The sequence below is a fragment of the Grus americana genome, chromosome 14 (genome assembly GCF_028858705.1).
Source record: "Grus americana isolate bGruAme1 chromosome 14, bGruAme1.mat, whole genome shotgun sequence".
Lineage (NCBI taxonomy): Eukaryota > Metazoa > Chordata > Aves > Gruiformes > Gruidae > Grus > Grus americana.
The window spans coordinates 3,726,416-3,751,648 of NC_072865.1; the positions used below are offsets into that span (position 1 = coordinate 3,726,416).

A 25,233-nucleotide genomic window follows, 5' to 3' on the forward strand; every position below is an offset into this window, starting at 1 on the left:
CCTTGCAGGCACCAGCGATTTCTTTCTTTATAAAAGCACCTTTTATTTTGAGGTTATTTTTTTCTTTTTGGACAGGATTCTCAGCATTTCTGATAGGCATCCCGAATCTGCGGTGAACCCCCATTGAATCCCACCTCCCGCCCCATCTCAGCAGCATCCTCAACTGGCTGATCTCTGCAGAGCTGGGCAGGGGAGCCCCGCGATGCTGAGGAGCCCTCACCCCCCCTTCACGTGGTTCCCTAAATCCACGCCAGCCAGTTCCGTGCTCCTGTATCCCTGCTCCGTGCTCCTGCATCTCCCCAGCTCTTCTCCACCTGCACGTGTGCTGCTGCTGCTGCAGGGAGTGCAGGATGCTGAGGGGCACGGGGGGGGGGGGATGCACAGTTTCCCTGACCGAGCTGGAACTTCACAGGAAATTTATACAGCAAGGATTTAATGACAGGCGCTGGATTGGGGCCAGGAAACAGCCTAAGGCGCCTTCTCTTGTGAAGAGCATCGTCAGCTCCGCTCTGAACAAAAGTAGCCAGAGCGCAGGGTTTGGGTCTTTTCCAGGTGATGGCATCGCTGGAGCTGCGCTGGTCCATGACGTTACGGATCGAGCAGCTGCCCAAAATACGGCTTCATCCCCTGTGCCAGCTTCTCCTCAGGGTCAGTTTGGTGCCTGCTCCCTGTGCGCCTGTAAGGTCGCACCCCGATGTGGGATGATGCCGTGCCGGCAAATTAATCACGTTTCCCTGTTGCTGTGAGGCTCAGCTCATGGCTAGCAGCCACCAGGTTAAATATTCCCCTGGAGTGTTTGGGGTTTTTTTTGCTTTAAGGCTGATTGTGGCTTGAAATGTTTGGATAATCCATCGCAGACGAGCCTTCTCCTTGCAGTAACTTCCCTGTGTCGAGATTGATTTAACTCAGTACGCTCCCCCCACACCAACCTAGTCCACGGCGTGTGGGAAACGCCGTCCCTGGGAGATCCTCCGATGGTGCTCCGTGGTCACAGGAAATTAAAAAGCGAAAACTCGAGGCTGAGAGAGCAGAGTAGGAAAGATGCCTGCAGCATGCTATGTGGTTGGGATCGCTGCTTGGGTCCTGCAAGGCTGGAGATCACACCTTCACAGGACCGTCTCGAAAACAGAGCCAGCGAATAATCCTTTCCTTTCCCCAGAATGGGAGCTCAGGTCCAGTAAACTGCAAAAATCACGTTGGAAGGGGCGGTGGCGGCATCGGATGTGCTCCAGGGTTTTGGGGATGAGGTCCCACAGGCAGCTCTGCAGGAACATGTTGGAAAACAAACTTCTCTGTCTTGCTCTGTGAGTTATGGCTCTGTCCGACCACGCCAGGGTTCCTCCTGCCCTTCCTCCTCCTCCTGGCTGCCCAGACTGGTGGCCGAGGCGTGGTGGTGGAGTGGCTGAAGAAGAGGTGGGTTTTCTGTTAATGAACCTCTCTCATCAGGGGCAGTTTGGATGTTAGAGGGCTAATGAAGATGTGTCCTCACCCAGCTGCTGCTCAAGGCTGGAAGAACAGACTGACATGCTTCCCCGTTGTCTGTGACACGTCCTCAGCTCCAGGATGGGGCTGGAGGGGTCACAGCATCCCCTGGGACATGTCTGCTGCTGTGCCGGTGGCTGCTGGTTCAGCATCGGCCCCTCCTGGAGCCCTGGGGGGTTCAGCAGAGCGAAACCAGAGGGCAGATCCTGTTGGACTGGAGTTTTCTGTTGGTTTATGTCCCCCAGATGGCTTGGCCCTGGGGCAGGGACGCTTGCAGCCTCCCCAGTTTTCAGTGATGAGCACAACTTCTGGGTTTGCCCAGACCCCTGCCCCAGCACTACCTTCCTGCTCAGCCTTGCAGCCTGCCAGGTCCTCAGTCCCACTCTGCCTTTTCCTCATCCGCAAGTGCTTTTCAATCATGCAAAACGCAATTTTGAAAGCTTCACGCTCTCTGCAGCTTCTAATAGGTGCGTGTATCTCCTCTGGCCTTTGCACCCTCAGGTTGACGAAAGGATTGCAAATTAACTGAAGCTAATGAGTTCTTCTGCATGAGCTAGTTGCAGTTTTTCACAATTGTTTGCTCCAAGAAACAAATATTTATGGCTTACTCAAAGCTGCACCTCGGGATTAGCCAAACGTGTGTGTCCTGGAACAAGTGCTCGTGGAGCATCCAGACTAGCGAGCACAGAGATGCTGACTAATTGAAATAAATTGGCAATTGTTAATACTCTTTCTCCTAAAGAACCCGGGCAAGAAGCAAACATGGATGTGTTATCCTGCTGACATCAAAGGCTGTGTTTACATAAGTGCTGCTCGCACTGAAGATTTGTTGCAGAGCTGGACCCTTTGGTGAGGAGCTGACAACTCATTCGCAAACAAACTTTGGGAAGAGTCCAGGCACGGCTGCCAGCGGTCCTCTGGTTCGAGCCAGGCCAGCCCGTGCAGGCTGCAGGGATGCTGGAGCCCTGGGAAGGGTCCCCAGAAAGAGCAGAGGTCTGTGCTCGGGCTCCTGCACCGTTTCCAGACCGGTTGTGGGTGCACGAAGGAGCTTTACCCCCCCCCCACAGCTCAAACGCACACCTCGTTGTAAGAGCACTCGGCATTTTTATTCTCTGTTAGACACTAGTGCCAGGGTGATGCGATGGCGCGATGCTCCTCTGCGGGGCGGGCAGTGTTTCACCGCCGGCTGCTCCCGCCTCAGCACGGAGATGACGTCACCCCGGGATGCTGGGAGGGACAGGACCCGGTGCCCATGCAGCATCCTCCTGGCTCATCTCAGCATCCTCCCGGCTCATCTCAGCATCCTCCCGGCTCATCTCAGCATCCTCCCGGCTCATCTCCTGCCCCGGGTAGGAGCGGGTCTACGCCTAAACCCCTCAGCAACGCACACCCAGTAAATTAAGAGCTTGTTATACTGCTAATGCAGAAATTTTGTTTACCCAGGACTTGGCCCCGGCACTCGCCTGTGTGATGTCCTCATAAGCTGGTGACATCAAACAGCAAGTTCCACGCTGCCGCCCGTGCCGAGGGTCACTTGGGGAAGCAAAGGAGTACCTGGCTATTTCATGGAGCCATCAGGGAAGTGGCACATGGAGCATTCCGACCCTTCCCAGAATGGACAAATCATCTCCAATTTTCTTACTAGATGCTTCCAGTGTCTGTTGGAGGCTGTTGCAAGGCGTGCTCCCTTCTGCCGGCTCAGGCACACGCGGAGCAAAGCCCTTTTGGTGCGGCCCTACCCCCCAGGTGATGCCGTGCTGCAGGACCTGCGGGTTCGGGTCCCCTTCAGCCCCGGTGGAGGGAGGACTTGGGCAGGAGGAGGATCTCCAGCTGGGTCTGGCTGCTGGAGTGGGTCACGGGAAAACCCACAAAAACAGCAAACTGAAAGAGCTCCCTCCAGCTCTGCCGCTGTTTCTGACAGGAGACAGGACGCCAAGCTCCGTGCCTCCCTGCACAGGCTGCTGGGCAGCCGCAAATTCACAGCGCTTGTGAGCTGCATCGTCTCCATCAACGTCAGCTCCTCGGCTGTGGAGACCAACTACCGCTGCCGGCTGTGCTGGGGCACCTTGTTTGAGGCGAGGCGTGGTGGCACGCTCCCACGTGCCATGGCCAGGAGGGGGCGGATGGAGGGGATGGGGGGTCTGGCCCCCGCGGCCGCTCGACGTGGCTGCCAGCCCGCTGTTGTCCCCTGTGCCATTGCCTGCACCAGCCCAGGGCCTGGATGAAATGCGTTTCAGCTTCAGATCCCTTCACTTATTTGATAATTATCATTCTCAAAACGCAATTGTTCAGTTCTTTCCGTGGCGGCCCTTTCCCCCCTCGCGGTTTTAGCACTGCTAGTTTTAAGCACCCTTTTAATACTCAATTTTCACATTGAAAAATCCCTCTTGGTCACACTCCTTGATTTCCTTGTCTTACACAAGCCAGCTACTGTACGCAAACCTCTGAGCCTTAATTATATATCCCAGTAATATATAGCCAGGCCTGGCTAATGTCAAGAAACCCAGTCATGAGCGTCGGAGGTTTCCTAGAGCTCTGGCTCTGCGCGGGGAAGCGAGCGGTGCGTGCTGAGCTCCGAGGGGCTGATGGAGTGCATGGAGCGCTGGGATGTGGGCAGCACCCTCCCGTGCTGGGCACTGACCCGTGATGACGACTGCAGTGGGGTGAGCTCGGCTGGCATTTGAAATGGTCCCCGTGGGCAGAGGGACGTTGTTGGGGACATTTAATATGAGAGCGGGGGAAGCGCCAGCTCAGTGCTTGAGGTCTGGCAGCTGCAGGCAGCTGCCCAGGCTTGCTTGCTCCTCTCTCCAGGTCACAGATGCCTTCTTCATCGCTGTTTACACCACCAAGCTTTTGCTGAAGGTGTACGTGGCTCCCATCACCTACTGGAAGAGCGGCTACAACATCTTGGATGCCACCATCCTCCTCATCACCTTCCTCCCGCACGTCTTGCCTGTGGACACCACCACGTGCACCCACCTGGAGGGGACAAACCAAAGATCTCCAGACCCTTCGCGTACTCAAGCTCATCAAGTACAGCAGCGGGATGAGGGTAAAGCACGACTCGCTGGTTTAGTCACAGCAGAGGGGGGATCCCCAGCCCAGGGGTGGGGGGAGGCTTTGCTGTACCCAGGTGTCGGGGGCTGCCTGGCCTGAGAGGGGCTGATGCTTGCGGTAGCTCATGAGCAAAGGTGAAAAACTAATAATTCATGATTTTTTAAGAAGCCCATGGCTTGGCCATTGGTTTTTCCCTTGTTTCTCCTTCCCCCATGGAGACAAGAGATTTTTCTTTTTTACTATAGCAGAGTAGACTAAAAAAAAAAAAAAAAATCCCCATAAAACATAGGTCACGTCCTATTCTTGGTCTGTGTGTATTTTTCTCTCCAGCACACCATCTCCTACTTAGTTTTCTCTTGACGACTCTGGAGGTTTGTTTTTCAGCAAGGAGCTTATGTGGGCAATGAATGCTCAGCCAGCATTTCTGCGTGTAATTAATTGGCTGGGTAGCCCACCAGAAGTGGGATGTTTATGGGCACAGGGCTCTTATAATGTTCACTTCTGAGCCTTCGTTCCTCTAGTTTGGATCGTAAACTTCACTTATCACCAGACTTTTATATGTTAATTATTCTGTGTCGCTGGGAGAAGGGAGGACACGTAGAAGTGCATGAAATAATGAATGGTTTAGGCTTGGGGGATCAGATGCTTCAGTTTGGTCTGGCTGATTATAAGAGAGCAAATTGATGCATGGCGAAATGGGGAGACATTTAAATCAGAGTAAGCATGTGTTTGTTGGTTTGAGCCTCACGCTAGGCACTTGTGGAACTCACTGCCAGGAGATGCCTCGTCTGGGGACCACAAGGAAGAAAACCTGTAGGATAAGATTTGGCACCGTTCCCCCCTGAGACGCTTAAAATGTTGAGGTGCTTTGAAAAAAAATCCCACTCGGCACAAATCTGCAATTTTAAGAGCCTATATGCCTTTGAAAATCTGGGCCGTGCAACACTAGGTTTTGATGGAAGTTGGTGGGACTTAACGCCTAAGGGACTGGGGCCACTGGGAAAATGCATCCTGGCTTTGGGTGAGAATGCCTAGAACGGCATTACCGAGGGGAAAAAATACCAAAGAGGAAAATTTTTTAGGCTCTCACAGTCCCTTCCTGTTCCAGGGATGCTATAAATATCCTGCAAGGCCCTGCCGCGCCGCTGCTTCCAGCTCCAGGGGCATTCGGTTGCCTTTGCATCCTGACCTGGAGGGACAAGTGCCCTGAGCTGCTTGGCATCCCAAGAGACAACATCTCTTTGCTTAAAATTTGTTTTAAAATGTGATAGGGCTGTCTAAATGCATTTTGCTGAAGGTGCAGGAGGCTGTTTATGCTTCTGTGTGTATTGTAATTTATTAATTGAAGCCTAAATTAGCCCTCAACAGGTTAGCAGTATTTAATGCAGAGAGCTCAAACATGCAACACATTCTTGGCACGTTTCCCTTTATTAATTAAAAACCTCTTTAAAACACTCTGCCTTCCACCTTGGAGCAATAAATTTCCACCTTGAGGAAATAATTTCCTTGTTGTATTCCATACAGAGACGTTCTGTTAGCTGCAATCCCTGTTTTAGTGTAGGCCCCATTCATCCTTATTTCAATTTCAAAATAAACTTTAAAAATGCCAGGTTGTTCTGTAAAAAAAAAAAAAAAAAAAAAATTAAAAAAATTTGACTTTTCTGCTTTTTTTAAAATATATTTGGGATTAATTCTGATGTAGTTTACTACCTGTGCAGACTGCAAACCACAAAGCTCCTTCTCAATAAAAGCTCATAAGCAGTTCCTGAAGCAGCCGGAGAAGCCTTGGCAATGGGGTGATGGTCCTGCACGGGAGGCTCTCGGCAGCCGGCAGTTACTGGGAGCGTTTTACGGCCCTCCTGTCACCCCCAGCGCTGGGTGGCTGGTTTTCTTTATGACCACGTGCCACAGCCCAAACCTGCCCAACGCCATGACATAACTTGGCAAAAATGTCACCTGATTTTTGGGGTTGAATGGCTTTTGTTCCCCTGCTAGTCCTGGGCTGCGCCTGCAGGAGAGACCTACGTGTGCAGGGAGGCAGGAAAACCCTCCGCCAGTTCCTCCAGGAATTTGTACCAAACTCGGTGGATTTTGGGCCTTTTTAGGTTGGACTCTCTGAGATGGTTCTGCAGACTATGCAGCTGCACATTTTGTTTCAGATGATTATCTGGAGCAGGCAAGACTGCCGCTGCTCTCCAGGGGGATGTAGCATGGATGCAAGAGACCACAGGTAGGCTTCTGGGTTTGGAGTTTACGGAGAAATTTGCATTTGCCTAAAAGTCACTACCAACGATAAACCCAGTTCACCAAACCAGCACTCCCATCAACTCCCAGGAGCGTCTTTTGTATATGTTGGTGTCATATGTGGGTCTTTATAAGAAGTGAGATGGTCACAGGGGCAGTATCGTGTCCCTTTCCGGTGACCCCAGGCTTTGCACGGGGCTTTCCCAAACTGAGCAGCCGTGCAGGGATGAGAGGTGACTGCGGACTCTTGTCTCCCATCCTGACCCATCCTGCAGAGCAGGGGAGGAGCAGCTGGACAGTGAGGGCAGCAAAGATATCCTTCTACCTCCAGTTTGTGCTCAGACCCCAAGGCACGAGGGTTAATAGCCCTGCTCATTTTTATTCAGCTAATTAATTAATGCAGAAGCTTGGGAAGAGCTGTATCCTCATCAACAGGAATCCATTACTCGGTTAGTAACCTGTCCATATTTCAAAAGACAGTGAGAAGCCCCTGTGTGCCAGGTGTGATGATTCTGGGACCAAGCAGCCCTTGGTCCTGCCACTGTGCAGCACTGACTCACCACTGAGCCCTACAAGGGCCATTTCCCACTCCAAGAGACTGACGCACAGCCACAGCCTCTGGATGTTGTCATGCTCCCATGCATCGTGGTGGTTGCCCCTTCCCTCTCCTTAATTCCTGGTACAGCCCTGTGGATGCACGTAACAGAGCTGGTTCAGAGGTGGTCCAGGGAGGCTGTCACCTCCTGCATCCCCAGCCCCGCTTCCCAGCCTTCATCCCTGCTGAGCATCTCCCTCACCCACAGAGCACACATTTGTTTTTCGTTTTGCGGGTTTTCACAGAGACTCTTGGCGAGATGGTGCAGACAGTGATGTATGCCCTCACCCTGCTGTTCCTGCTGACGTTTGTGTTTGCTGGTTTGGGACATGGATGGTATGGAGATCCCAGAACTGGAGACACCGGAAACTGGGGCAGCTTGAAAGCTGCCCTCTTCATGCTCTTCAGTTTAATAACCGAAAGTACAGCAGCATTTTCCAGCCTGTCTCAGCCACATGACAAACTGCAGATTTTGGAGTGCTGCTGAAGCAGCCCTTTGATTAACCTGTGACTTTATTAGGGAGAGCATAAACTGCTCGGCAGTGAACTCATATTGCACATCCCTGGGAAAATTTGCTTTAATTGATAGACAAACTTCCCTACCCAGTATTGCAAATTCAGAGGGGAAAATCTCTGAAGCTGCTAGCAAGGAGATCTGTACTAGCTGATTTAAACCTGGACCTCTGAGGAACAGAGGAACTGTGCTCAGTGTTAAAAAAGAAAGAAAAAGAAGAGGAAGATTTCATACGGCTTGTGAGTTATGCTGTGGTTTGGAACTAACTCTCTGGTCTGCTTAAATGCATTTGCAGGTTGATGGTTGGACAGACTTACAGTGCGAGATGGATCATTATGGGTTTACAAGCAGCCACGTGTTCATAGTTGTGTTCATCTTGTTGGGCAACTTCGTCTTCTTCAATATGTTGATTGCACTTGTAATTACCAAAACCCAGGTCATGCGAGCTCTGTGCATTGAGTGTGCATGCGTGTGTGAGCATGTGTGGCTGTGTGTGAGTGTGGGTGGGTGTGAGTGTGCGTGCTACCAGCCAACAGGCTCTGGTTGGAAAGCTGGTGCTTGGCAGCTTGCAGGAGTTGGCTTCTGGTGCAGCTAGAAACATTTTGGATACAGAAGTCCCCAATCCCTGAGCAGAATAAGAGTATCTCCCCCCACGATCCCCTTTTTGGGTCTTCTCTACACTCCTGCTTTGACTATTTTTCCATAGCTGCCGCAAGCTCCCGTTCCTCCCTCACAGCCAGCCCCCAGGTCCCCTGGGTGCACACTTTGCACCCACGTCCCCTCAGCCACGACCCGTTTCTGCCTCCGTTTAACCCAGGGCTGCTCTTGTGATCTTGTAGCTGCCTCTGGCCCCTCCGCAACGAACCCCTGCATGGAGCTGGGGCCAGGATCAGCGGGGTGGGCTGGGGGAATATGGCAAATCCTATGTAAAAGGCATCAGCTCCCCAGCAGCTATCGGTGGTCCCGCTTAACGCCTCTCGCTGCTGCACAGGGCAGATTTGAAGCCCAAATCTTCTTGACCGATGTCTTGACCCACCAGCTGTGAGCGGTGCTTGGGGACTCACTCGCAACCCTGCGGTTTGGCATTGGCAGGACTTGACTCAGAAGTACGAACAGGACTGCAAAGCAGTGAAGGCGGCTGCTGTTTGGGCCAAGAAACAGAAGATCCTGAAAAAACAGGGGAAGAATGTGAGCGACCTAGTCACGCTCGAGCAGGTGGGCGGATAGCACTATCTGCAAATGTCAGATGCTGTTTAACAGGGAAAGACATGGATGAACTGCTTTCAGCAGAGGAAAAATTTGCTTCTCTTTCCTTGCCCATTTTTATAATAATCCAGGCTGTAGATCCCAGATGCCTTTTTGGTAGGCTCATCACATATGCAGCTAAAAGTATTATGATGGCACATAGTGGTTAAAGTATTATAAAGGTGGAGAAAAATTCTTAATTGGTTTTGATGTCTTTTGTCCGAGTTTGTTTAACTTCAAAGAGAAGTTTAAAAAGAAATCCTTTTAGGTCATGGCAAGCCAAGAGCCCTGTCCAGAAACGGCTTGGACTCGCTTTCTGCGAGTGCTCGAGGGAGGTCGTGCTCCTTCCCGCGCTCCTGCAGCCTATTGATGCGACGGATCCAAAATGCTACTGCGGGCTTGAAACACATGCTGCAGCATCTGTAGGAGAGCTGTGCACTGCTTGATAAAGGGCCTTTGCAAAGCTGACTTGAAATAAATGCAGTAAAACTGTCACTGAAACGTAAATGATTAGAGCGACCTGACTCACTGTTTCCCCCAACTCTTCTGCTCATTCTTGCTTTTAGAAAATGTAATTTAAAAATAATCAGTTCAGGATGGCTTGGTTGAGAGTGTTCTTGCCTTTGGGCCAGAAAATCACTGGTTCGAGTACTAGACTGAGTGACTGATTTGGGTGAGTGGTTTGGGTCCCACCCCAGGGGCAGGGGTGGGGGGGTCCTGCAGAGCTGCAGAACCTGCCTGGGTGGGTGCTGAGGAGACCCTGGGCAGCTCCCTTGGGACAGGCATCCCCATCCCATCAGCACCCAGGAGCTCCTGCACCCCCTGGCACGTCTGGCTGCTCCAAAAGTGCATTGGGGTGGGGGGGGTCACAGACTACCCCATTTCCAGCCTGCAGCCAGTGTGAAGCCGTGTAGGGGTCTGCAGGGTGACAGTCCCAAGTGTCACCTCCTGCTTGCTAACAGCGTTTTCTTCCTGGGCTTGTTCTTCACAGCACAAAATCACTCAAGGTGAAGATTTCAGTGAGCTGCTGGATGATATCAAAAAGACTTTGTGCCACTCTGATATCATCATTATGGAGAGATTTTACTTCACCATCCCATTTATTGATCTGTATTTGCCGTTCCTGGACCTCTAGGATGACACATTGAACAGGTCAGTAACAGTGGAGCAGGTGACTGCAAGAGAGACTCCAAGTTACAAAAACAGCTGCCCTTTTGATGTACTGAATTATTTTCTTGGAACAAGTGGACATTTGGAAGCTGTTCTCCCTAAGGAAAATGCTACTGGTCTCAGCATGAGCAGTGCTGAGAGTCTGGGAAGGTACCAACATGTGGCACGTACTAGAAATGGGACTGGTTTTGTCCCTGTCAGGACTAATGCCTTTTCCCAGCACCACGTAGTGCCGGTGTGGGATCAGTGTCCATCACAAATGTGCTCGATTTCCTGCTGGAAAATTCACCCTTCATCACTGTTCTTCGTTGCACCCCAGCATGTCCTGGGGTTCGCAGAGCCCTGGGTGTCCCCTGGGTGCACGGCCCCGAGCAAGGCTCCGTCCTCCTGGTCTGGTTCCCGTGTTCCCAGCACACCTGGGAGAGAGGCGAGAGCGCATCCCGGATTTATGGGGGCGGTGGGGTTGGAGGATGTGTTTGCACCTGAGTTTGGGAGGTGAGGAGGACTTGCCGCCGCCTTACGGCAGTAGTCCAGGCTGACCCGTGCTTTGCCTCAGCAATGGACTTCCCTGGATCTTGTTTAGGGAACGACTAACCCCAGGCAGTGAGTCTAAACCATGTAACCAGAAAAACCTCCCACAAATCCCCCAAATGGAGACTGCTGAGTTTTACATGTCTTAGGTTAACCTTAATGTGATAAAAGCCTATGATCACAGCTTGGTACCTATTGTTTAAAAAACCTGCGGTCTGGCCTGGAGTCCAGAAAAAATTCCCTGGATGTCAAAAATTCCCTTTTGCCCAGTTTCCCAGGTGACTGCGGTTACTATCAGGAGTGTCTGTGTTATTTTCCCCCCGTACTCTGAATGCACTGATCAGGACTAGTGCTTCTGAAAATGTTTTGCTGTGCTCTTGGCACACGTTGCAGAGCCCGTCCTGGGTTGCACTTCTGCCATTCTCCTCTGATCTTTTGGTAGAAAAATATTTACAAGGATGTTAAAGAAAACCTGCAGAGCCAGGGGGCTGAACGTCATGCAAAATACTTGGGATCTTTCCATTGCTCCCTGCCTTGGCGGGTGAACGGAGGGGTGCAGTTCTCCTTATGCCTTAGACATGGCGTTTCCTATTTTGCATGGTATTTGGGGATCTTTCTGCCATGCTCTTCTCTCACTGCAGGTTGCAACATCACTATTACGAATGTACAGGCATACCTCTCGATCATGGAAGTCATGAAAGAAAAATTCACGAGAAGACAAAAAGTTAAAAGCTCTTTAGGGGGAACATGATCCTTGGTGGCTATCAGAGCTCTGCCTACAACCTCCTCTTCAAACCTTCATTAAAATAAGCCAGAAACATTTACAGTTAAAAAGAATTCAGAAAATATCTGCTCTCCTTTCTTCTTGCTGACCGGGTGGAAGTGCAGCCGCCAGTTCTGGCCCTGCGCTGCAGGCAGCTGCTGATGGAGGGAGGCACGTCACCGTTGAGAGCTGGAGAAACCGTGGGCTGGGAAAGGATCGCAGCCCGGGTCCTTTTCCTGGAAACCTTGTGGCAAGGCTGGGACTAGAGCCCAGGCCTCCGGTGCTCTCCCTGCCAGCTCCCTCTTTCTAAGATCAAGCAGCCTCGGCATAGCAAAGGGGCTGCTCCGAGTCAGAGCAAACCAGCCCGCGCTAAGGAAACGGATCATGATATCTCTGAACGGAGCAGCTCGTTTCTGTGCTCTGATGCTGATTAGCATCTTGGAATAACCCGCTTGGGTTCATCTGGCAGTTTTAATGCAAACACACCCACACAGCTTTGGGTAATCGGAGAAGGAAAGAGGAGACCTGCGGAGCAGCAGCTGTTCCTCCGCACAGCACGGGGTGTACTGGCATGGAGGTGCAGCCCCAAAGCCCGGACACGATGGCCGTGACAGCGGCGGCCGATCTGCCTGAGGTGACGAGGAACGAGCCACCCTGACCCCACTCCCGGTCGTGCAGGCAACGGGGATTAGCAGAGCGGGGCTGCATGGCACGGCTCCGCTTTACCCCCGACACGGTCCCCCGTTAGCACGCTAGAGCAGGAACCGAGAAATGAGTGTTGGGGATGACAAAAGGGAGGAAAGTGCCTGAGGGGTGCTGGGTTTGGGATTTGGCTCTGGATTACGCTGCTGACAGGGGGAGAGAGGTGGATGCCTCGTGTTGGGGATGCTGGGGGTTCATGGCTGCTCCTTGGCTCGGCAGCGAGCGGGCAGGCTCGAGCCTCTGACGACCCAAACATGAGGCTGCTGCAGGTTTTGCCTTGGATGGCACTGCTGGTATAACACCAAGTGTTGAGTTTTTCTCAATCTCAATAGTTTTTATAGGACCATTCCTTGTGATTCTGCATAATCGATGGGGGTTCAGTATCACCAGAGGAACATCTAGAAAAATATCCTCTTCACTACTATGCTATGGCTTCCAGCAGCAAAATAAATGCGAGCCAGACACGAACGGTATCTGAGACAGAATTACTGGCACATCCCTATGGAGAGGGGTGGGGTGATTCTGCAGGGCTCGCTCTGCCACCGCTGTGGCCCTGCCTGCCTCTCACCAAACCCGCAGAGCTCATCTCTGTGGTTCTTTAAGATGCGTTTTTGATACCAGCCCTGGGGCTGCTCTTTGCAGTGGGTTTGTGCCCCAAAGCCTTCGCCCGAGCCAGCGAGCCCGAGGGGGCTGACAACTGCTAACAGGAGCTCCTTGTAAAGGGGCTAGAGAGAATGCAATGGCACGAGCTCCTGCTCAGTTTGTTTTTCATATTCTCGTTTGTAATAATTTTGTGTTTTATGAGGGATACTTCCTAAAACTTCCCCAACATGATGGAAACACATGTGCTGCTATAATACATGATGTGACCCTTTTGGTGGAGAGACAACATGAAAACCTGCTTTTCTCCAGTGAGCCGGACAATCAGCTCAGCGTGGGGTACCCAACCTTCCCCCAGCCGTGCCCACACTGTTCATCCCTCCAGAAATACTGCCTGCATATCCTTCCATGCACAATCGCCACGTGGATTTTCTTGCTAATTCATTATTTAAACTTTTTCTTCTCCTTTTTTTGTTTTTCTAGGGGTAACCCAGCTTTATGCCCATGCATGTCCATGTACCACCCCCGGGTGACATGGAAAGCATCACTTGGGATTTTATCTGAAGCGCAGGTTTGCTCCAGTGTTCACTTCAAGGACAGAACCAAACCAGGGGAAGCAAACACTGACCCTAGAAATGGTTTCTGTGGGCTTCGAAGCTAATAATGCCAAGGTTAAAGGGCCTTTGCTTATTTGAATTGGCAAATCCCTCTACAACAGTTGTGACTGAGGTATCAGCATCACTGCCTGTAGCTGGGCCACACCACCGCAGGTGTCACTGAACTGGGATAATTCCTGCTGTATTTGTGTTCAGGTGAGTGACGAGGGTCACCTTGCCCATCAGTCAGGACCACTGACATCCCCTTCCCCACAGCGGTGGGTGCAGAGGGTCCCCAAAAACACAGGGCTGGCTCTCACCAGCAGCACCCCGGCTCGGGATGCAGGCTGTTGGTAATCCTGGTTTTCATTATTTTAATGGTAAGATAAAACTTTTGTGTAGTGTGAAAAACAATCCTAAGCCTCCCTGCGTTTATAGGAAGGGCTCAGACAGGCTGAAAAAATGGTGTGCAAGGGTCGGAGATCGCAGGCCAGCAACCGGCATGAACGGACATAAACGGTCTGGGGATATCTTTTTTAACTGAAAATAAAATTCTAATGCCAGGAAAGTGCCACAGTGCTGTTGGTGAGTAATTCAGGACGAATGCAGAGGCCAGCAATCACACGCAGCAACCAAAAAAGTGGAGAGTGGTAAAATCCTCTAACCCTGCCGACGGATTTCCAGTTTCCAGCTCGAAATGGCAAAGTGCTTTCAAGTTTTTCAGTTTCCTTAAAATATTGTGGCCTTGCTTGATCACCAGAAATATTGCTGCTTTGGAAGAAGCCTCACTGCTTCTCATTGTGGTGCAGAATTCATTTTGGAGGTATGAGCCCAGGAGCTGCAGAGGGCTGTGGGCAGCATTTTGGGTGCAAAAAGCCTCAGTGCTGGGACCGGGAGAGGACAGGCTGCGGTAATGGCACCTGGGGACTTATGGCATGTGGGCAGAGCAACCTGTAAAATACATAAAATAACATGCAGTGAGGAGAGAGGCTTGCTGGGAGACAGGCAGTGGCTGGGGGTGCTGGAGGGGTTGTCTGGGCGCAGTTTCCCACCTCTGCTTCCTCACCGTGGGGCAAGGCTCTGCCCTGGAACGGCTCCTGCCGGAGGGGGGGCATTTGGGGTTTGCTTTTTCCCATGAAAGCCTCTGCTTTGACTTTCCATGGGGGATCCATCCTTGGACACTTCTGTGCATTTCCCACCTTCAGCTTCACCTCACATCCCAATAAATTTTTTTTCTTGCTACTTAATTTTCCCTGCACCTCTGCTCACCTTTGAACGGGCTGACCTGGACCAAGAACCGCTGAAACACTTAGAAACACTCTGAACGTGACGGGACGTTACTCAATCCCTTTGCCCAGGCTGGGCAGCATGAAGCAGCTCTCTGGCCAGTGTCTTTGGGTTTGGGAGGTGCCAGCAGCTCTTTTGGTGCCCAGCACACGGTGTGATGCTGCCCCTTGGCTTTGTCCTGGGGAGACTCAGACAACAACCAAATATGAAATGGGGGTTCTCGGCATAATGAGCCCCAGGTATTAATGAGGGAAATTAATGTATTTTGTGAGTCGGTTTCTCCTGCGCTTTGGGCTGGTGTAAATTAGGACCAGGCCAAAGAAGTCAGAAGGGTTGCACCAGTGTAAACCGGACTTCATAAAATAAAAAGGAGAGGCCCCTTTTGTCAGGCGATGGCTTTTCCTCAGAAGCTAAATGATACATAATGTTTATATAGTGTTTTGCCTCTCCTAAATGCAGGCTAGACATTAATTGATTCCAGGTTTGCTCTGTGAAGTAGGTCAGCTCTTTCCATTTTGCAGATAAAGGAGCGGTGGGATTGCCAAGGGGTGCACGGGGGGTCAGCGCCGGCACTGGGGCACCTATACGGATCGCCGCCCTCCCCATCGGACCGCACTGCCTCCCTAAATATACACCACTTCTGATGTATGTTGAAATCAGCTGTGAATCTGTAAACCCAGTTACATTAAGCCCGGTTCAAGTGAAATCTGTTTATGTCTCCAACGTTTGCTGCTGGTCAAAGCAGGACTTAACTAACCTAGCGCTGTTTGTGTTCAAAGCCTCTTAAACCTCTGCTCTGACCATCTTGAAGTGAAATATAAAGTACGCTGGGACCTGGCCGGAGTCCAGGGAGCCGTTTCAGACACCCCACACCCCCCTCTTTTGCTCGTGGGGCCGTTTAGAAAAAGCATCACACATTTTAAACAGTGATGGAAAAAAATAATTTTAATTCATTTCTGTTTACATAGCATTGGAAGCTTGCGAGGGTTTGTAGAGACGATTATTAATGGTTTAAACTAGCGTGGTAAAAATGTTGCCTTGGTCTGGAAACATGAGCTGGCTCTCGAGCCCCCGGCACTGGTTTAGCCAAGCACTGGCCCCGCGAGCTGCGCCGGGGGAGCCGGGGAAGGAGGACCGAACAGCTTGGTGGGTCCCACCATTGTGGTTCGTTTTGGCATCTTGGGAACAGCCTCCCACCCATTCTGCTGATGTTGAACTGCTAGAACCCAAAGCCAGGTCTGGGGAAACACCTGACTCTTGCTGGTTGCCCAGCTTGGAGGTGTTGGGTGGCCAGGTGACAGGGACATGGGGCATACCCACGCTCGGAGCACCGCTCCTTCACTACTGTCTCAAAGCTGACCTGCAAAGCCTCCATCTAGTTTAATTTTGTAAATTTGGTTCAGCTTTTTGGGAGCATGGCCATTTATTTTTGGTTTGGACATTGTTTTAATCGGACTGTGCTCCTCCAAAGCAGGTGGAGTCATGCCCAAATGTGCACTGGGTGGATGTGGAGGGGAGGTGAGTCCCATGTGAAGTGCCCTGATCTCTTTCTGACCAGGAGAGGAGGTGGGGATGAGCAGGCACAGGCACACCTGTGGCTCGAGCCTGGCGGCGTGTTACACTCATCCTTGCACACTTCCATCAGAAGACTCAGACACGGTTTTACTGGTCTATCGCACAGCGGGATCTTGCACCTATAAAACTGCTCTTAATTACTTCCTAAGTTACTAACCAGGGTGATGTTGATTTTGTCTTATAACCCAACAGGACTTTGTCTATTTAGCATAAACCCATCCCCACCATAACTTCCTCATCTATTTATATTGGTCTATGATCATACACTACAAGCACATGTCCACGGCTGGTTTTTGGACACCCATTGACCTGTTCTCCAAAGCTGCCCATGCCATTTTTGCTTGCCAGCCTGTGCCCACCATGCTGCGGCACTTCCACACGCAGAGCTGTGATGCTGCTGCGGGGCTCTAGCAGGTTGGCGGGTGCCTGCACGAGGGCTAACACAACCTGGGGAGTGCCTAGGAGCCTGGTTTTGGAGGGTGACAAGCTCCTGTTCCTCCCTCCCAGTGTGGCCAGTTCACACATGCACAGGGAGGAGGGCTTGTCCCCTATCTGCCTCTGATCTGCTTTCGCTCTGCTTTGCCAACTGAGTTTGAAGCAATGGCTGTAGTAGCAAAGAAAATAGTAGAGAAAATGATAGTTGGGAACTAACCCATGCCAGCATCAGTTCCTGCAGCATCTAGACTCCGCTTTGAAGCTCTCCACTCAAAATACTACCTCTGTGATCCCTGGGGATTACCATGCGCCATGGTACTCATCCGAGTGCCAATATTACAAAACGCATAAGCACGCAATTTATCTGCCTACTTTGCAAGTCAACCTTGCACAACAGATAATGGAGGCGCTTAAAGGCATGTCGGTGTTAGAGGCTGGATCACTGTTATTACTGCCACTCTGGCTCTAGCTGAAACAAGTGAAGGACTAATCTGACCTTATTAACCAACTCTGATGTATTCTTAAAAATACCCTGCAATGTGTGAAACATTGTATTTAAAAGAGAAAAATTCATTTATGAGGATAAAGAAGTTTGGAGGCTTTTACGTAGAGACCAGAGACTGGTTTCTTCTAGACACCTCCCCTGAGGTGTCGTGACATATATTTCTCCAAGGCTGCAGACCCTGAACAACGTAGTTATGCGATGGTGAGACATGGATAGAGAAGGGGCTTCCCTCTGTAATCGCTGGGTTGCAGTATGGTTTCTGCCTGTGTCAGGAGAAGGTGTTGGATGAAAGATGCGTGTGTGTAATATGCGGACTGAGGAATGCTTCGTGTGCTTAGTCATCACCTGTGTGAATCAGGCAGGCCAACAGCCTTTATTCTGTGAGATGACCCCATCCCAGAGGGATTTTCCTTGAAAAAGGTTTGAAGTTTGTTCCAAAAATATGCTACTGGGTGGAGTCCAGCCTTGTCCTGCACAAGAGGCAATCTTCAGATGGATCCTGTATGTGATATGAGGCTCACAGGCAGCATCATGCTCTAATACATAAAAGTCATGAGACCCAGAGCCATCCCCACCGCCTGTCCCATCTGCAGGAAATATTGATGGGGAGGGTTTGAACTCAGTGGGAGCTTTCCCGAATTCACAGAGTGGGGAGTCCACTTAGAAGGAGATTAAGAAAAAGGTTGAAAATGTTTTTTCTGTCATAATAGGGATAATTACCTGGCTAAAAGATGAATCCTTCAGTTCATGCTTCTCTTGCACGCCCATGCGCCAGGGCTAATTCCAGCTGATGAAGTTATTCTGGACTGATGCTGGCACGGGAAGAGGATCGGTCCCAGAGTTTTGAGACCTGACATTATTGCTCACAGGCGTGAGACAGCACGTGGGGAAAATGCAACTGGGGACAACCGTCATAGGAAGCAACACAGAATCTCAAACCAGCACAGAAGTTGGCTGTAGAAACGTCCAAGCAATTGCAATGGATGTTTCATTATTTACCATCTTCAGCATGGGGTGTACGCCGGGAGCCTTGTTTTCTATCCAGTTTTCCATTTTGCATCAAAATCGGGCACTTCTGAACAGATACCCGTGCAGTTTGGTTGTTCTGATCAGCTGCCGGTCCACATGGCACGCTCTCCTCTGAGATACTCCCCTGGCAGGCTGTGCCCACGCCTGGTGCCTGTCTCACCACGGGGTTACTGACTACGGGTGCAGATCGGTGATCCGGACGGAGACCTTCGGGAGTCAGGTCCTCAGCCTCTGGGCTTAGATGCTACAAAGAAGAAAATGGTAAAACAAAACATTTGGAAATCTGTTTCTTATTTACTGTCCTGCCAAGTTGCTGTAAGACTTGCTGGAATCACAATCCCAGAAAAACAGAGTGGAAAGGATTTTCCTGCCGATAGTGTTGGCGGTGGGAGAGATCTTGTTGTCTGCTGCAGGCTGGGACAGGTGGGGATGGGGACGGGCTTTCTGCTTGTTCATGAGGGTGAGGAAAACATTTGCAAATGTTCCTTGTTTCTCCTCGACCCTTTCCAAGAGGGACGTTTATTAAATATTGTGAAGAACTGAATGCAGACTGCAATATTTGGGGAAGGGATACTTGGAGAGACACTTCACAGGTTAGTTGTTTGTGGTGATGAAGGGTAAACATGATGTCAGATCATGGCGACAGAAGAAAAAGAGTCAGATGCTCGGGCCAAAGCAGGTTTTTGCTGGATGTTTCCATGCTCATGGCATCACCTGAAAGGATCTCCCAACAGTACCTAACTGTGAGGATGGAGGGAGATGCCAAGGCAGTCTCTGCTCTGCAGGTCGTGGAGCAGAAGGTGTTTTGTGGCACCAGAGAGCTTTTCCCAACGCAGCAAGGTCTTACATCTGCCATTTCCACCTACCAGCGCCTGCCTGCCTCCTGGGAACGCCGCGCATCACCCGCGGCTGCTTGCACGCACTGCAACGGGGGTAAGCTGAGTGGGGAAAGTTTCCCAGAGACTTTTGGGCCTGTGACGCCAGGAGTCATAATTGCCTTGGCAGAGGCGGCCACAGTTGTTCGAACCTGCCCTCTCGCCCGTGAGTCAGAGTGGAAGTGCCGGAGTCATGGGATGGCTTGGAGCAAAGATGCAAAGCTGGGAGTTGCTTTCAGAGCTTTTTATTTCCTTGAGGGCAAGTCTGAAAAACATTAGTGAGGGAGCGAGAGCGACTCCAGCAGCCTCAGATCCTTCCTGCAGCCCGCAAAGGCAGCGCCAGCCTCCACGGGCTGGGATGGCAGCAGCACACCAGGAGCCCCGGCTGACACGACTGTCCCTGGGGTGCCCCTGGTGTGGCACCCACGCAGTTTGTGGGTGCCTCTGGGTGAAGTGGGTGAACCCTGGCACCGGTGACGTGTCCTGTGAGCCGTTCGGGGCATGTCTTGCAGAGGGGGCGTTCACCTGGCAGCCACCATCCTGCTCGGAGTGCAGGGGGACGCAGCCACTCCCAGCGGTGGGACAGAGCCCCGGCTCATGCAGGAAGATCTTGGGGAGCTCTGAGCCCCCATGTATGGGGCTACATCTGTGAGTTTGCACTGTTCAGGTCAGAAAGCAGGAGGAAATGGCTCAGCAGGGTTTCCTGGGGGCAAGTGCCTTTGGGCACCTCTGACGATCTTCTGTAGTGAAAGCACTTTTGCTCTCGGGGATTTGCCAGTCCTCCTCTGGTCTATGCAACACAGCAAAAAGCAGAGCCAGGGGGGATGAAACCTCAGCGTCACCAGCCTGGGGAGCAGGGACAGCAGCTGCTTGATCTCCCAGCATCACGCCCTTGCTCCATCTGGGCACGGGGAGAGAGGCAGCAGGAAGGGCTGGGGGCTGGTGGGATGGATGCTGATGGAGCCGGTGCTTCACAAAGCCTCTGCAGGGAGGACTCGGCATGTGAAACACTTCCAGCACATGGAAACCGTGATGGGTTATGATCAACCTGGCTCCATGGGATGGCTGAAGTGGTCAGAAACTGGTGTCAACAGGGATGTCCTGAGGTGGGTATTGGATCTGTCTGGAGACAGATGGGAATGGAAACCCCAGTACCAAGCTCTCCCCAACCTTGGGGAGGTCCTGTTGCCTCCAGACTCCAAATTCATGGCTCGGAGCCATCTCTCGTTTAGTCCCAGTGAATTACCGAGCCCCAGGAAGCCTACCTTACTGAGCCTTTTGTAGAAGTCAAGGGCTCAAATTGAGCAGGAGCTTGGGGAAACCATTTCCCTTGTTAAAATAAATGTATTAATTTAATACGTACCAGGAGAGGATAGGGAGTTCTCCTTGTTAAATATTTACCAGTCAAACCCTGCTGAGGACTTACTTGGAGCAATTCAGCTTTAGTGATTTCCTTCTATTGTGGTCTAAGTCTCCAGCATCGCTGGGAAACCGCCCGGCAGGGCCAGGAGGGTTGGCGGCAGACCCGAGCCCCGGGCAGCAAAACCACGGCCGGGATGGCCGCCCGTCATGCCCGGGACACTGTGGGACCTCAGCAGGTGCCCAAATCCACCCTGGGACCTCCATCGGGATGCCAACACCTGCCCAAAGTGATGGAGTGAGCAGCCTTGTTTCCAAAGGGGAGCAAGGCACAGGAGAGATGCCCAACAACCAGGCAAAAATAGAAAATAATAAAAAAAAAAAAAAAAAAAGAGAGAGAGATTATTAGAGGCACAAAATGTTGTTCTGTGCCTTACCTGTCCTGGCAGCCCCTGAGAGCATCCTTATAGCACTTTCCCAGACACGCCACAGTGAATTTTAACAAGGAGCGTAATTTCTATGGGGGCTGATCCTCTTGGGAGTGTATACCTTTGAAAAGAACCCAAACTGTGAATTATCTTCATTTCCCTAAGATGGCCCTCCTGCTACCTGATGGTGGAGTTAAGCCATATTCCAATAATCTTCCACAGTTCAGGATTTCCTGACGTAGCTATTCTATTTATAGGAACAATTTTGTATTTATGTTATTTACATGTATATATACTAATTTGGCACACATTTACATGAATAATTTAATTGTCATTTACAAGTTTATTTTCCAGCAATCTCTGATGGTTCAAGATTCCTTAACCTTTGTAACACATTTTTTTCTAATCAAGCTAAATTCGGATTATTTATATTTTTGGTGACTCCTCATTGTTTTGTAACCCTGTTGCTTCCCCTTAAACTCTCTAGAATAAAATGGAAGTACTGGATGTGGGAAAACATGGGGGATCTCTATGGAAATGCTCGGAACTTGATGGTCACTCACTTTCCTGAATGCAGTGATTGCAGATTTTCAAGCATCATGTCATCGTGTATTTTTTAAAGAATGACTCTATTAATAACGTTAAGAGAAAACAGATGCTTCAGGTTTGCAACCAGAAATGTGGATATTCCAGGAGACATCAATTGTTAGAAGTAAACAACAGCCCTGATTCAACAAAGCTCTTAAGCAGACACTTAACTTTAAGCATGCACTTAACACGGGCTTCAGCAGGGCGTTAACATATGTTCTGCTATATAAGGAGGGACTTAAGTACGTACTTACAGTTAAGCTTGTGCTTAAGTGCTTTGTTGAATTGGGGCCAATACTTCAGCTCTCCCTCTGTCTCCCTAACATTAACTGTGCCTGACATCCAGGAAATTCAAACAGGGGTTGCTGTGTTCACCTACGACATTTCTTTTCCCTTCAGACAGTGGCTGCATCTACTCTGCAGCATGGCCAAAGCTCTCTGGGTGGCAGGGTCAGGCCATCCCATGCACCTTCGTGCCCTCGTCGTGCTCCCCATTCCTTGGGATCCCCATGCCACGGTGCCCATGGGGTCACCTGTGGAGAGACCAAGAAATAGTCACGCTTCTAAGTCTATGAAAACCCCACCTCGAAGTCTGTTGTGCCTTTATTTTTATTGGGTTTTACATCAAGATATTTTTCCATAATATTTTGCATGATCATAAAAGATCCTTGCTTTCTTTGTGCTTCGTTTTCAAGTGGGTTTGGTTTTCATTTTGGTTTTGTTTTTACTCCTGAGCACTATGAAGTGCACTGTGCAATGATTTAGCCTCTCTGGCCAATCTTTATGCACAAAAACTTAATTTTGCAATTTTTTGGTTTTGTAGCTTTTTCTCCTGTTACATCCCCCATCCACTGAGTTGCGCGTATCAGCAGGTGAATGTGCACGTCAGCAGGGAAAGGCCTTGTCGTCTTCACGGGTTACTCATGACTCCCTAAACCAGCCTGGATGCACTGAGATGCCCTTCCAGTTGGCCTGAGATTCTTCTTGGTTGTAGGTCACCTTCCTTTCAGACCAAAGTTACTGAGGATGAAGATCTCATTCTGGTCTCTGCAATGGCACTTTGAGTCAGCACCATTGGAAACCCCAAAGCCCAGCTCTCAGTCCTTTCCGTAGCTTGGGATCAAATCATCACCATTTGTTGGCTTTCATTTGGAGTGGACCAGATTTCTCCAAAAAATGAACAGATCTTGTTTCATGAGCCACAGACAGCTCAGTGAAAACAGCGACCAAAGTTGGTACCTCCAGACCCAAATCACACCAGGCAAATCCTGAACCAAGCATTCCCAAAGTTTTCCTGGTTTGTAGGTGAAGTTCGGCCCTTCTTGCAATCAAAGGGAACTTTTACACTTCTTCCATGGGGCCAGATCTGCTTTCTTCCCAGGATTTCACTTCTGGACAGTTTTTAAGCTGTGGGTATGGCAGAAGCTCTCTGGAGCAGAGGAACCTGTTGGACAGCAAACCTGCTGCCTTTCCCAGCCCCAGCTTTCTGTCTACGTCACCTCTCTACCCGAAAGGTCATGACTGGAGAGGCATGCTCACTGCAAAAGAAAGGATTTTGTTTTACCAGTCAAAGCCAAGTATGGTGAACCTATGGCCTTCAGTTAGACATGACTCAGGGAGCATCATCTAGATACTACGCTAAGTTTTCTTGAATTAAAAAAAAATTAATAAAGACCTCAAAGACCAGGTCTTCATTGCTTATTTTCTTTGCAGATGGCAGCATCCAAGTTCCAGTTATTTCTGTCTTATAAAATAAAAAACCCGACCAGAAGAAAAGGAATGTGAGTTTGCAGCACAGTTTGGTACCTGGAAGACTCCAGGCTGGCGTGCACACTCCTGATTTATGGTGTACTTGTTAAAACCACTTGTTCTTGTCATAACAAAACAGATCGAAGTGAAGCTGGGTAGAAGGTCTCCTTCTAGTTGGCACTTCATCATGGCTTCTTACTCTGTCTTAGGTTCTGGGGGTTTACAGTTATATAAAACTTAATGAATCAGTATACTTTAGATTTCCTTCCTAATGCATATGGGTTCAATTAACTGCACTGTTTGCTTATTTAAGCGTTTTCATTAAATTGCTTTACTATATTTTCCCGCAATTGAAGGGGAACATGGTGGGGCTGATGCCATCTGCCACCATCAGTTTAGCAGAACCTTTTTCTTTGTTCAGACCCATTCTTTTTTATTAGAAGAGACCCTTCTACCCCCAGTTCCCTGTGTGCCATGCACTTATTGCATTCTCCTCTTCTGACTGCAGACTGATAAATAAAAAGCTTGTGCAAGGACCTTCATGTATGGCATTTTTAAGGCTCTTTTTTACAAGATCAGGTTGTGTTTTGCTCCCCCTTCTCTCCCCCTGCTTGCAGATTCCTTTTTGCTCCAGCTTGTGAATAAATAATTGTTGCTATTACAATAGCTAGCAGCTCTTGCTGCCTGGCTCTGCGGGGTGGGGGATTGCCGCGGGTAAAACACCCAGCCAGGCTACAGGCTCAGCCCAGGACCGCAAAGACAAGGCAGGGGAGGCTTTTCCTTGTTTTTAAAACGTAGCCGATCCTAGCCACCTCCACAAACCTTCCTAAAGGTCATTTTCATGGCAGGGGGTGGTCTCCTTGCCAGTGTCCCTGCTTCACCCATGGCTTCATTTTTGGATCCGATGCCGTTAGGACTTCCCCCACTGTCCTCCCCCTGAGCGCAGAGGTGGTGTTTTATTACGTTCCTCCTTGTGGCTTTAATCCATCCTTTCGAGCTGCATCTTGCCAGTGTAAGTGCTCACCGTGAGCAGCCCTGTGCTTCTCAAGTGGCTGGCGGTCCCAAGGAGGCTGTTGCCAGCATCCCTCCGAAACACCTCACACCGCCACGGGAATGCCCATCAGGCTGACGGTGCCTGATCTGATTTTACAGACTAACTAAACTGAATAAACTCACCCACTTGAGTTGGGATGCAATCTGCACCCTGTTACCCAAATCAAGTGCTTTATAGACATCACTAATAGGAAAAACACCTCCAGAAGAATATAATAGGGGTAGGAAAAACATTCACCTCTTGTCCAGAGGTCAGCTTTTTGATTTGGAAATGTAGTGTTTGATATTGCATCGGTTATCTGCCATCTCTCGGTTAGGGAACAGAGGAAAGCATTAGTGATCCCGGAGCAAACTGATATTTGGGGAGGAAAACACCCAGGCATTTATACTTTTCTGTTCCCCGCTACGGGCATTTTATGTAAGGGAAGATGCAAAGAGAATAAATAACTTGCCCTAAAGGTATACAATGAATCTGTGGCAAGGCCAGCAAGAGAAATGCTTTTAACCATTTCTTGTAAGAGCCTTGCTCAAGCCGTATTTTTGGTGAGGGCATCGCAACCCCTGGTCCTCCCCAAAGTCTAAGGAAACTGTTTTGGCCATGGAGGACCAGAGGATGATGCTGTGGGACTCTCACCCAGCCTGTGCCCCCTTTTGTAGAGGGGTTTCAGTTTGTGGAGCAATGTATCAGACCAAACAGCTCCAAGAAGGAAAAACTTTTACCCCCCGCAAGTGTGTATGGACTTTTTTTTTTTCCTTTTCTTCCTTTTCTTATTTTCAAAAAGGTTTTCTGATTTCTGGGGTTTTTTCAATGAAAAATGCAGCAAAGGCAACACAGATTTTGCAAAACATCG

At 50.1% G+C, this 25,233-nt stretch overlaps 1 protein-coding gene across 1 annotated transcript in view; it reads left to right on the forward strand.

Moving 5' to 3' along the window:
- The window catches only part of CATSPER3 (cation channel sperm associated 3), an 11,538-nt gene extending 1,266 nt beyond the window's left edge, over nucleotides 1-10,272 (forward strand). The window contains exons 2-7 of the mRNA XM_054842245.1: nucleotides 3,404-3,557; nucleotides 4,294-4,534; nucleotides 7,624-7,805; nucleotides 8,188-8,310; nucleotides 8,985-9,107; nucleotides 10,129-10,272. Of these exons, the coding sequence (XP_054698220.1) occupies nucleotides 3,404-3,557; nucleotides 4,294-4,534; nucleotides 7,624-7,805; nucleotides 8,188-8,310; nucleotides 8,985-9,107; nucleotides 10,129-10,272 (967 nt within the window). The remainder of the gene's footprint in view (nucleotides 1-3,403; nucleotides 3,558-4,293; nucleotides 4,535-7,623; nucleotides 7,806-8,187; nucleotides 8,311-8,984; nucleotides 9,108-10,128) is intronic.
- The last annotated feature ends 14,961 nt before the right edge of the window (nucleotides 10,273-25,233 follow it).